A 14,102-nucleotide genomic window follows, 5' to 3' on the forward strand; every position below is an offset into this window, starting at 1 on the left:
TTTCAACATCAGAACCTAGTAAGTATATATGAAGAATACATTCCTGTGTATCCTATGTTTTAGTTTTAAGCAGAGTAATTCCAAAGGTCAGTCTTAGACCCTTTAGTAACACTGTCCTATTCTACAAATAAATTGGGATAATAAACATAAATAACAGAAAATTTTAACGCAGTCATAAAAACAGGCACTTGCCTGTGAACAGTGCCTAGGATAGCTGGACAGATGGGAAGCAGACGGGTAATCCCAAAGGGGCAAAATGACCTGGCCTCAAACATATGGAGAAGATCCTGGATTAACTTCAGTGGCCACTTCCTGCTGTCTCTTTCAGGCACGTATATCAAACAATCAAAGATGATACAGTTTAATATATCAAATACCTGCTCTAGGGAAAAACATGGAGAGGGAAATAGAGTGATATGAAGAACAAGAGGCAGCAGCCATTCAGAGAAGAACGGACATGAAAATAATACGATGGGAGACAGTAAGAGGTCCACGTTAAGAATGCCAGAGCTAGGTGTGTGTTTCTGAAGTGCTTACAGGCAGCAACCACATAGAGCATACTCTAAAAACCCGTCATGATTTAGGATTTTGAATCCTAGCAGAACTGAAGGAGTACCGAAACAGGAAGTGGAAACTCTATGTTCAGTTACTGGCTTTATTATATTACTGGCCATGTTGCCTTATCAATCTCTCTGAGCTTTGGTTTCCTCACACGTAAAATAAAGGCAGAGATTAAATAATGGTCCTTCTAACAACTTATAAAAATTTTTAAAACTGTGTTCCTATCTCATACAAACATTAAGAGAATTACAGTGTTCATGCTGATAATGCCCTATCAAAACAAAAATGTAAGATACTAAGTTTATCCTGGAAAATGGCAATGTTAGGTTTTTAAGTAGAATTCTGAGTTTTCTTAAGAACATGGAACATTTTGTACTACTGCCAAATGTATAGTACATAGTAACCCATATATTTAGAATTCAGAAATTCTAAATGCCTCATTTTCTTCTCCACGGTAATGAGACCTAACACCAGATATGTACAATACAGACATACGTATAAATATATGTTTGCATATATATGTTTGTTCTAAAAGTTCCCTGAAGTGTTCCCTGATTGTCTCCCTCTGCCCACTGTTTCATAACACATCACCTTCACTGATGCATGAGCCAGGTAGACATAAAAGCATACGGATTGGGGCGCCTGTGTGGCTCAGTCATTAGGTGTCTGCCTTCGGCTCAGGTCATGATCCTGGGGTCCTGGGATCAAGCCCCGCATCAGGCTCCCTGCTTGGCAGGAAGCCTGCTTCTCCTCCCACTCTCCCTGCTTGTGTTCCCTCTCTCACTGTGTCTTTCTCTGTCAAATAAATAAAATCTTTAAAAAATATATACTTAAAAAAAAAAGCATACAGAAATCCTGAGTCTACGTTGCAACTTACTATAACTTTTAAGTAAAACTTTAGAAAGGACAAGAGGCCAGAATGTTAGGATCAAAACAGAACACACTGGTAATCTAGATCCATGTGCAGTTAAAAATACCCAATGTTGTCCCTTCTAATCCATACTATCAATAAGATTTTTACCATTAATTCATTAAATATTCACTTAGTAACTATTATGTTGGAATTGCCAGATGTACACTTAAAAGCAATAACATAAGTGGCTCCTGACTTCATGAACCAGCAGTAGATATCTGAATGAACTAATCACACAAGCGTAAAACTGTGTAGTTCATGTTAGGGTTATATTTGTAAAAATTCAAAAGTTCAGGAAAAAGAACATATTATTCATTAGTTTTTTTCTTTCAAGGTCCCAAATAAAAATCATTTTTAATTTCCCTTGGTACTAATGATAAAACTCTCTAACACTGAAGTTTTAAAAGAACAATCAAACCAGTAACTCTGTCCTGTAAAATCTAAGCTAAGAAACTGCTTTGTAAATGTTTTCAAAAGCCTAATACATGAAGCTGACCTGAATTTATACACAGCACCTAATACGACTGAGTTATCTCACACACTAAAGCACTCTAAATGGATATAAATAACACTTGTTATTTGCGAAAGAAAAACCTCATCTTCATATATCCCCAGATTCATAAGAAACATATGTACATACTTCTGACTTATACCTGAATAACATTTCTATTAAGTCACATAGAAGACCTGCTGGTTTCTTTATCTCACATATTAACCACATTTTTAATGCTCACTAACGGGATTTCTCTGTCTCTCACTTGAGCAATTTTTCTACCACTGGAAACACGCACTGGTAACTCCACAGTGCTAAATTTCACATTCCCCACATTACTTTATTAAAAGCTTCACTTTATGAATAAAAACAATAATCTTGGGGCGCCTGGGTGGCTCAGTGGGTTAGAGCCTCTGCCTTCGGCTCGGGTTGTGATCCCGGGGTCCTGGGATCGGGTCCCGCATCGGGCTCTCTACTCGGCAGGGGTTCTGCCTCCCCCTCTCTCTCTGCCTGCTTCTCTGCCTACTTGTGATCTCTCTCTCTGTCAAATAAATAAATAAAATCTTTAAAAAAAAAAAAACAATAATCTTCCTAAACGTCTTCATTTTCATTAAATAGCATGTGGTATTCTGAAATTTTTGGTGCTAACTTTCATACAGTTTTAATCATTTGAGTTCCTGCATATCCCCATATAATGGAGCAGCAGGGAATACAAATTTGAATTGGCTTTCAGAAACCAGAAGATCAGGTAGGCTAATGCTCTGTCTACATGTTTTGCTTCAACAATGGACTCATACCACATTCCACATAGTTGAATTCCTCACTCAACAAAACGATGGATTCTTGCACATTTATGAGTCACTCATGAATACTCAAAATCATGAATGTCAATAGTCTACGATACTCTATGTTAATAAATCAAGTACAGTATGGGCTAAAAGTCTTAATTCCAAAATAGAAAAATTATGCATGATAATAAGGTATAAAAGTAATAATTTTAATACAGTAAAATACTTCAGTGCATACAAACCTTTAAAGCCATCGGGATATACATCAGAGAGAAATTTAGTGTTGATGTCTCCTTCTATAAAGCGTGAGTTGATTATCACCTCTCGGAGTAATGCAATATTATGTGTAACACCTAAAAATAAAACGGTATCAGATTGGATTAGAGAACAAGTCAGTTAAAAGGCTCTTCCCATCTACAGCAATTTATCATCTGTGTCTTATGACCAAGCAAAAACCAGACAAGACTATTCATCTCCTCGACTTCAAGTAACAACAAAAAATGTCTGAAGCGGGGGAGGAGTCAAGATGGCGGAGAAGTAGCAGGCTGAGACGACATCGGGTAGCAGGAGATCAGCTAGATAGCTTATCTAACCATTGTGAACACCTACAAATCCAACGGGAAATCGAAAAGAAGAAGAGCAACAATCCCAGAAACAGAAAATCGATCACTTTCTGAAAGGTAGGACCTGCGGAGAAGTGAATCCAAAGCGACGGGAAGATAGACCCCGGGGGGAGGGGCCGGCACCCGGCAAGCGGCGGAGCGACGGAGCACAAAATCGGGACTTTTAAAAGTCGGCTCCACTGGGAGACATCGCTCCAGAGGCTAAACTGGGGGGAAACCCAGGCGGGGTCAGCATAACCCCAGGACCCGCGGGGTCACAGAAGGACTGGGGGTGTCTGAGTGCCGCAGAGCTCGCAGGTATTAGAGCGGGGAAGCCGGCTATAGCGACAAAGCCGAGGAGTGAGCTCTAAGCCCAGGGTTACCTTGTGCCGGTCGCAGGCTGGGTGGGCTCGGAGCGCGGCCGGAGGCCACGGAGACAAAAGCGACCCGGCGCTTTTCTCCAGCTCCAACAATTGACTGCTTTCCTCGAGGCGCGACCGCAAGCCAGGGAGGCGGGGCTATTGGGCGCTTTGCTCTGAGAGCGCACTGAGGAGCGGAACCCCAAGCTCTCGGCTCCTCCGGGCCGAGAGATTGGGAGGCCGCCATCTTCATTCCCGTCCTCCGGAACTCTACGGAAAGCGCTCAGGGAACAAAAGCTCCCGAAAGCAAACCCGAGCGGATTCCTTAGCCCGGCCCCTGGCAAGGGCGGTGCAATTCTGCCTGCGGCAAGGACACTTGAGAATCACTACAACAGGCCCCTCCCCCAGAAGATCAACAAGAAACCGATCCAAAACCAACTTCAGTCACCAAGAACAGCGGAATTCCACAGCAGGAGAAAGCAAATCCTACCTGGACAAAATGACAAGGCGGAAAAACTCACCTCAAAAAAAAGAACAAGAGGCCGTACCGAAGGCTGGAGACCTAATCAATACAGACATAGGTAGCATGACAGATCTAGAGTTCAGAATGACAATTCTCAAGGTTCTAGCCGGGCTCGAAAAAGGCATAGAAGATATTAGAGAAACCCTCTCCGGAGAGATAAAAGCCCTTTCTGGAGAAATAAAAGAACTAAAATCTAACCAAGTTGAAATCAAAAAAGCTATTCATGAGGTGCAATCAAAAATGGAAGCTCTCACTGCCAGGATAAATGAGGCAGAAGAAAGAATTAGTGACATAGAAGACCAAATGACAGAGAATAAAGAAGCTGAGCAAAAGAGAGACAAACAACTACTGGAACACGAGGAGAGGATTCGAGAGATAAGTGACACCATAAGACGACACAACATTAGAATAATTGGGATTCCAGAAGAAGAAGAAAGAGAGAGGGGAGCAGAAGGTATATTGGAGACAATTATTGGAGAGAATTTCCCTAATATGGCAAAGGGAACAAACATCAAAATCCAGGAGATGCTAAGAACGCCCCTCAAAATCAATAAAAATAGGTCCACACCTCGTCACCTGATAGTAAAATTTACAAGTCTTAGCGACAAAGAGAAAATCCTGAAAGCAGCCCGGGAAAAGAAGTCTGTAACATACAAGGGTAAAAACATTAGATTGGCAGCGGACCTATCCACAGAGACCTGGCAGGCCAGAAAGAACTGGCATGATATATTCAGAGCACTAAACGAGAAAAACATGCAGCCAAGAATACTATATCCGGCTAGGCTATCATTGAAAATAGAAGGAGAGATAAAGAGCTTCCAGGACAAACAAAAGCTGAAAGAATTTGCAAACACCAAACCAGCTCTACAGGAAATATTGAAAGGGGTCCTCTAAGCAAAGAGAGACCCTAAAAGTAGTAGATCAGAAAGAAACAGAAACAATATACAGTAACAATCACCTTACAGGCAATACAATGGCACTAAATTCATATCTCTCAATAGTTACCCTGAATGTTAATGGGCTAAATGCCCCAATCAAAAGACACAGGGTATCAGAATGGATAAAAAAACAAAACCCATCAATATGCTGCCTACAAGAAACTCATTTTAGACCCAAAGACACCTCCAGATTTAAAGTGAGGGGGTGGAAAACAATGTACCATGCTAATGGACATCAGAAGAAAGCTGGGGTGGCAATCCTTATATCAGATCAATTAGATTTTAAGCCAAAGACTATAATAAGAGATGAAGAAGGACACTATATCATACTCAAAGGGTCTGTCCAACAAGAAGATCTAACAATCTTAAATATCTATGCCCCTAACATGGGAGCAGCCAACTATATAAACCAATTAATAACAAAATCAAAGAAATACATCGACAGTAATACAATAATAGCAGGGGACTTTAACACTCCCCTCACTGAAATGGACAGATCATCTAAGCAAAAGATCAACAAGGAAATAAAGGCCTTAAATGACACACTGGACCAGATGGACATCACAGATATATTCAGAACATTCCATCCCAAAGCAACAGAATATACATTCTTCTCTAGTGCACATGGAACATTCTCCAGAATAGACCACATCCTGGGTCATAAATCAGGTCTCAATCGGTACCAAAAGATCGAGATCATTCCCTGCATATTTTCAGACGCTCGAACTCAATCACAAGAGGAAATTTGGAAAGAACGCAAATACATGGAGACTAAACAGCATCCTTCTAAAAAATGAATGGGTCAACCAGGAAATTAAAGAAGAATTGAAAAAATTCATGGAAACAAATGATAATGAAAACACAACAGTTCAAAATCTGTGGGACACAACAAAGGCAGTCCTGAGAGGAAAATATATAGCAGTGCAAGCCTTTCTCAAGAAACAAGAAAGGTCTCAAATACACAACCTAACCCTACACCTAAAGGAGCTGGAGAGAGAACAACAAAGAAAGCCTAAACCCAGCAGGAGAAGAGAAATCATAAAGATCAGAGCAGAAATCAATGAAATAGAAACTAAAAAAACAATAGAACAAATCAACAAAACTAGGAGCTGGTTCTTTGAAAGAATTAATAAAATTGATAAGCCCCTGGCCAGACTTATCAAAAAGAAAAGAGAAAGGACGCAAATAAATAAAATCATGAATGAAAGAGGAGAGATCACAACCAACACCAAAGAAATACAAACAATTATAAGAACATACTACGAGCAACTCTACGGCAACAAATTTGACAACCTGGAAGAAATGGATACATTTCTAGAGATGTATAAACTACCACAACTGAACCAGGAAGAAATAGATAACCTGAACAGACCCATAACCAGTAAGGAGATTGAAACAGTCATCAAAAATCTCCAAACAAACAAAAGTCCAGGACCAGACGGCTTCCCAGGGGAATTCTACCAAACATTTAAAGAAGAATTAATTCCTATTCTCCTGAAACTGTTCCAAAAAATAGAAATGGAAGGAAAACTTCCAAACTCATTCTATGAGGCCAGCATCACCTTGATCCCAAAACCAGACAAGGATCCCACCAAAAAAGAGAATTACAGACCAATATCCTTGATGAACACAGATGCGAAAATTCTCACCAAAATACTGGCCAATAGGATCCAACAGTACATTAAAAGGATTATTCACCACGACCAAGTGGGATTTATTCCAGGGCTGCAAGGTTGGTTCAACATCCGCAAATCCATCAATGTGATACAATACATTAATAAAAGAAAGAGTAAGAACCATATGATACTCTCAATAGATGCTGAAAAAGCGTTTGACAAAGTGCAGCATCCCTTCCTGATTAAAACTCTTCAAAGTGTAGGGATAGAAGGCACATACCTCAATATTATCAAAGCCATCTATGAAAAACCCACCGCAAATATCATTCTCAATGGAGAAAAACTGAAAGCTTTTCCGCTAAGGTCAGGAACACGGCAGGGATGTCCGTTATCACCACTGCTGTTCAATATAGTACTAGAAGTCCTAGCCTCAGCAATCAGACAACAAAAAGAAATTAAAGGCATCCAAATCGGCAAAGAAGAAGTCAAACTATCACTCTTTGCAGATGATATGATACTATATGTGGAAAACCCAAAAGTCTCCACTCCAAAACTGCTAGAACTTATACAGGAATTCAGTAAAGTGTCAGGATATAAAGTCAATGCACAGAAATCAGTCGCATTTCTTTACACTAACAACAAGACAGAAGAAAGAGAAATTGAGGAGTCAGTCCCATTTACAATCGTACCCAAAACCATAAGATACCTAGGAATAAATCTAACCAAAGAGGCAAAGAATCTGTACTCAGAAAACTATAAAGTACTCATGAAAGAAATTGAGGAAGACACAAAGAAATGGAAAAATATTCCATGCTCATGGATTGGAAGAACAAATATTGTGAAAATGTCTATTCTACCTAAAGCAATCTACACATTTAATGCAATCCCTATCAAAATCCCATCCATTTTTTTTAAAGAAATAGAACAAATAATCCTAAAATTTATATGGAACCAGAAAAGACCTCGAATAGCCAAAGGAATATTGAAAAAGAAAGCCAAAGTCGGTGGCATCACAATTCCAGACTTCAAGCTCTATTACAAAGCTGTCATCATCAAGACAGTATGGTACTGGCACAAAAACAGACATATAGACCAATGGAACAGAATAGAGAGCCCAGAAATAGACCCTCAACTCTATGGTCAACTAATCTTTGACAAAGCAGGAAAGAATATCCAATGGAAAAAAGACAGCCACTTCAACAAATGGTGCTGGGAAAATTGGACAGCCACATGCAGAAAAATGAAATTGGACTATTTCCTTACACCACACACGAAAATAGACTCAAAGTGGATGAAGGACCTCAATGTGCGAAAGGAATCTATCAAAATCCTTGAGGACAATGCAGGCAGCAACCTCTTTGACCTCAACCGCAGCAACTTCTTCCTAGGAACATCGCCAAAGGCAACAGAAGCAAGGGCAAAAATGAACTATTGGGATTTCATCAAGATCAAAAGCTTTTGCACAGCAAAGGAAACAGTTAACAAAACCAAAAGACAACTGACAGAATGGGAGAAGATATTTGCAAACGACATATCAGATAAAGGGCTCATATCCAAAATCTATAAAGAGCTTATCAAACTCAATACCCAAAGAACAAATAATCCAGTCAAGAAATGGGCAGAGGACATGAACAGACATTTCTGCAAGGAAGACATCCAGATGGCTAACAGACACATGAAAAAATGCTCCACATCACTCGGCATCAGGGAAATACAAATCAAAACCACAATGAGATACCACCTCACACCAGTCAGAATGGCTAAAATTAACAAGTCAAGAAATGACAGATGCTGGCGAGGATGCGGAGAGAGGGGAACCCTCCTACACTGTTGGTGGGAATGCAAGCTGGTGCAACCACTCTGGAAAACAGTGTGGAGGTTCCTCAAAAAACTGAAAATAGAGCTACCCTACGACCCAGCAATTGCACTCCTGGGTATATATCCTAAAGATACAAACGTGGTGCTCCGAAGGGGCACGTGCACCCGAATGTTTATAGCAGCAATGTCCACAATAGCCAAACTGTGGAAAGCGCCTAGATGTCCATCAACAGATGAATGGATAAAGAAGATGTGGTATATATACACAATGGAATACTATGCAGCCATCAAAAGACATGAAATCTTGCCATTTGCGACGACGTGGATGGAACTAGAGGGTATCATGCTTAGCGAAATAAGTCAATCGGAGAAATATAACTATCATATGATCTCTTTGATATGAGGAAGTGGAGATGCAAGGTGGGGGGGTTTGGGGGGAGGTAGGAAAAGAAAAAATGAAAAGATGGGATTGGGAGGGAGACAAACCATAAAAGACTCAATCTCAAGAAACAGACTGAGGGTTGCGGGGGGGAAGGGGGACGGGAGAGGGTGGTGGGGAAATGGACATTGGGGAGGGTATGGGCTATGATGAGTGCTGTGAAATATATAAACCTGGCGATTCACAGACCTGTACCCCTGGGGATAAAAATACATTATATGTTTATTAAAACAAAAAAATTAAAAAAAAAAAAAAAAAATGTCTGAAGCTATGGTAGCAATAAAACACCAAACGCAAACTTAAGAAGTTTCTGCTGCCAAGTCAATTCAGGAGGGAAATTAATGTCTTTTCAGTAAACGGTGAAAAAACTTAAACAACCAGGTACGTATTTGGGGAAAAAAGAAAAACCCTAACTCAGACCATACACCAAAATTAACTCAAACTGACCACAAATCAAATGTAAAACCTAAAACTGTAAGACTTTCAGAAAAATACAGGAGAAAATTCTGATTATCTTGAGGTAAGCAACAGATTCTTGGGTAGTACACAAAAACCATGAGCCACAAAAAAAGAAAGTATACTTTACCAAAAGCTGAAAGTCTGCTTTAAAGAATATAGTTAAGCAAATGAAATGGCAAGCCGCAGACTGACAGAAAATGTTCAAAACACAAACATCAGACAAAAAGCTTGCATCTGGAATATATAAAAATGTTTAAAATATAGTAAGATGACAGGGGTAACAATGGGGAAAGAATCTGAACTGACATTTCACAAAAGAAGATACACAAATGAAAAGTTGTTGCACATCACCATCATCAAAGAAATACAATGAGATGCCCCAAACACCAAATTTCAGTGGCTAAAAGACAGAAATAGCGTATGTGTCAGTGAGGATGTGGGACAACAGAAGTGTCACACACCATGGTGGGGATATAAACGGCATAAATACTTTGGAACTGTTGGGAAGTTCTTAGAAAGTTAAACACATACTCACACATATGATTCAGACTAGTACCTCCTAAATATTTGCCCAAGTTAAATAAAAATATATATCTATAAAAACAGTTACACACAAGATTATTAGCTTCATTTACAACAGTCAAAACTGGAAACCATCTAAATGTCCATCGCTAGATGAATGAATTAGCAAAATGTGATTTATCCATTCAATGGAATTCTATTTAGCAATAAAAAGAAATGAACTACTAAAATTCGCAAGGATGAGGGCGCCTTTGGTGGCTCAGTGGGTTAAGCCTCGCCTTCAGCTCAGGTCATGATTTCAGGGTCCTGGGATTGAGCCCCATATCAGGCTCTCAACTCAGCTGGGAGCCTGCTTCCCCACCCCCCACCTGCCACTCTGCCTAATTGTGATCTGTCAATTAAATAAATAAAATCTTTTTTAAAATTTTTATAAAATACACAAGCTAATTATGCTGAATTTAACAAGGCTACTCTAAGAGTCCGTTAATGTAAAATTTCAGAAAAGTCTCAACAACCTACAGTGACAGAAAGCAGATCACCTGGTTGCACTGGGACAAGGATAGAAAGACGGTGGATTGCAAAGGCAATGAGGAAACTTCTGGAGGTGATAGAAATATTCAGTAGCTTGACTGTGGTGATGGCTTCACAGGTGGACAAATGTCAAAACTCATTAATCTGAACACACTACATCAGAGAAGTCCATTATGTCAAGTATACTTCCATCAGTAATAGAGGAGGAGAAAGAGAGAAAGAAAAGAAAGAAGGGGAAGGAAGGGGAGAGAAGCTTGTGATCCAACAGGAAACTCAGAAACACTGAGCCTAGTACACAAGGAGTCCTACAAAGTTCAGTTGGTTGTGGCAGTTGTGGTAACTGGTAAGTTGTGGTAAGTGCCACAAGAAGCATTCGAAGGGCCTCGGGGAAGTTCTGTGAGACAGAAGAACTCTAGGAAGGGAGTATCTGATCTTGGTCACGCACATTACAAAGATGTAAAGAGGAATAAAAAGGGAGGATGGGATCTTGTCAAACCCAAGGGAAGCAGGAATTCGCTGTCTTCCACGAGAGGAGCAGGACTAGAGCATGACAGCTGAAGTGCCGTGAGGTCTGCTAATTCCTTCCACCTTCTCCACCCCACTTCCTCACCGTCCCCATCTGCACGGTTCTGCTGCAAAACAAACCTAGAAAGCCCGATTCTGATCTTGCTATTCAATCTTACAGAGTGCTCACTTTCACGAAAATGATTCCAAAGGAAGCAAAGAATCAGACCGTCAAGCTCACGCACCAGATCTACCCCTGACCCTGGGTAAGCTACTTCGCCTCTCAAAGATTCAGTTTCCTCATCTGTAAAATGGTGGTCACAACAGAAGCTATGTGGCTTTATCATCATGAGGTCCAAAGGAGGTGATGCTTAAGGCAATGCCAGCCACTGGGGCTGGGACATTAATGCTGAGCTCGTTGTCATCCTTTCATGCGGGACGGCCGCAGCGCAGAAGACAGTGTGCAGGACGGACACATCCCCCAGCAGCCCCGCCGCACCCAGACCTCCCTCCCTAACTTCCGGTTTCGCATCCGGCACAGGTCCCATTCCTCCAAGTTTACAACTCTTTATTGACAGGACACAGCCATCCTAATAGGCAGCAGTCAGAAAATTCAGCCTGCAAACCCAACCACCCCCTATTTTTAAAAATCAAGTGTTTCTGGAATACAGCAGTGATCACAGCTGACGTATGTGCCACAAGAGTCAAGCAGTTGTAACAGTGACCATGTGACCCACAAAGTCGAAGCTGTTAACTGTCTGGCGCTTCCCGGAAGGGGGTTGCTCCCATTTGCTATAAGGTTTTCAGCAATGTCGATACTCTGAGCGAATTAATTATTACCTATCTACACTGACTCTGTGGCTACTGCCCATGTGCAATGAGGCATCACAGGGAAGAAAGTGTGAGCCAACACTGGACAACAGTATGGCGCCCACTTTGGGGGAACTTTCTGTAACCAGTCGCAGAATAAGAAAATGGCAAGCAGAAAAGAGATTTAAAAGTAAGAACATCATGATTCAGAGAGACTGAATCATTTATCTCAAGTTTAATAAAACAGAAATTACAACAGCAATATATGTTGAAAACTATGGCAGCCTGTGGGTTTCCCCTAAAATGTCCTTTTCATTTTTTCCACAGTAACAGAGCCTTAGGAGAACAAAAGGACCCTGTCTGTCTTACAACTGGACCTGACAAACTAATTCCTAGAGGAGGGGCAGGAAGGTAGAGCAAAGCGTCCAACTCTAGCCTTGCTTACTTGAAAAGAATTGCTTGGGCTTCCTTTCCTGCCTCCTCCTATGGGCTTCCTGATACGGCGGGAACACCACTCTGGAAATGAAGGTGAAACACAGGAACACAACAGGGGTGTGGAGGGGGAAGGGGTGTATCTCCTGGAATGACTACAAGTCTCCTGGAATGACTACAGAACACAAACTTGCCCCCCCAGCACAGACCAGCCCAGAGAGTTAAATGAGAAGTAAATAATTTTCGGGGCGCCGGAGTGGCTCAGGCAGTTAAGCATCTGACTCTTAAATTTCAGCCCAGGTCATATCTCAGGGTTGTGAGATCGAGCCCCATGTTGGGCTCTGTGCTGGGAATGGATCCTCCTTGAGATTCTCTCTCCCTCTCTCACTGCCCCCTACCCCCCCTCAAAAAAAAAGTAGTAAATAATTTTCTATCTTATTTATACCACTGTATTTAAGAATCTTTGTTACAGCACGTTAACCTGAACTCTAATGTATACATATGGGGGAGAAGGGCACACCTTTCAATTTGATTTCCTCTCTCTGAGCCAACCAACTTAATACATCCAACCAGGCATTGCTCTAGGCATCTCTGCACGCTAGACCATGCTGGCTAGCAACCACGTGCAAAACTGAGCATCTCTATTCCTGCCTCAGGATACCAGGTGACTAAAAGTTCTATAAAAAACAATCTGGGGGCACCTGGGTGGCTCAATGGGTTAAGCCTCTGCCTCCGGCTTGGGTCATGATCTCAGGGTCCTGGGATCAAACCCCACATCGGGCTCTCTGCTCAGTGGGGAGCCTGCTTCCCCTCTCTCTGCCTGCCTGCCTCTGCCTACTTGTGATCTCTGTCAAATAAATAAATAAAATTTAAAAAAAAAAAAATCTGCAATCTACTCAAACTGCCTCAAAACATTTAGCAAAAGTTCCAAATTAAAATATTAACGCCACTCCCATAGCTAAACTTTCATGGAAGAAGTTATTACCTATAGACAATGATCTAATAAGTACCATTCACAGGACATGCCCTGGACAAAGGCACAGTTATCCCAGCCTTGCTCTGTGGGTAATGACTTAGACAGTTTTCGACAACTAACGGTCAGAAGGCTATTGCGATTATGCATATTTTTATGGGGAAAGTATTGGAAGGTGTAAAAAACGTCTAATGACACAAATATAACTAACAAATCATTGCCTATATAACAGGTGATATTTGGGTAAATGAAAATGAAATGCTGGGAGTGCTTAGAAAGACGAACTCAGTAAGCAAAAATTTAAAAAAATAAAATAAATAAATAAATAAATAAAATAATTAAAAATTTAAAATAAAAGACTCCTTAAAAAAGCTTAGGCTATGAAAGAGAACAGAATCCCTTTGCTGTATGTTTTACAAACAGACAAAACTAAAGCACTTTTGAAGAAGAAAAAGATATGGCTCACCACAGAGATTTCTATGCATTGGCAACAACAGATGTGGCCTTCCAGGAAGAGGAAAGGAGGAGAGACTTAAGGCAAAACTTCCTGGCTGGGAGAGGAAATAGAGAAAGACACAGAAGGACACAAAGGCAGGTAATATCAAGGAGAAACTTAAAATACTTAAGAATTCTCACTGTTGTTGGGGCGCCTGCGGGGCTCAGTCAGTGGACTGTAGGACTCTCGGTTTCGGCTCAGGTCGTGATCTCAGGGTCCTGGGACGGAGCCCGACAGAGGCTGCCCGCTCAGGGCGCCGAGTCTGCATGAGGTTCTCTCCCTCTCTCTCCCTTCTGCCCTTCCCCTGCTCTCGCGTGCACACATG

General features: G+C 41.1%; 1 protein-coding gene across 2 annotated transcripts in view; it reads right to left on the bottom strand.

Annotated features, from left to right (window-relative positions):
* PCCA (propionyl-CoA carboxylase subunit alpha) overlaps window positions 1–14,102 on the bottom strand; it is a 403,819-nt gene that overhangs the window by 185,185 nt on the left and 204,532 nt on the right. Inside the window, exon 17 of one of the 2 annotated variants that reach the window (XM_080798183.1) lies at window positions 2,998–3,108. The exons of the other annotated variant lie outside the window; for it this stretch is intronic. Within the exon in view, the coding sequence (XP_080654309.1) occupies window positions 2,998–3,108 (111 nt within the window). The remainder of the gene's footprint in view (window positions 1–2,997; window positions 3,109–14,102) is intronic. 2 annotated transcript variants of the gene reach the window in all.

Source organism: Martes martes (genome assembly GCF_963455335.1).
Source record: "Martes martes genome assembly, chromosome: 3".
Lineage (NCBI taxonomy): Eukaryota > Metazoa > Chordata > Mammalia > Carnivora > Mustelidae > Martes > Martes martes.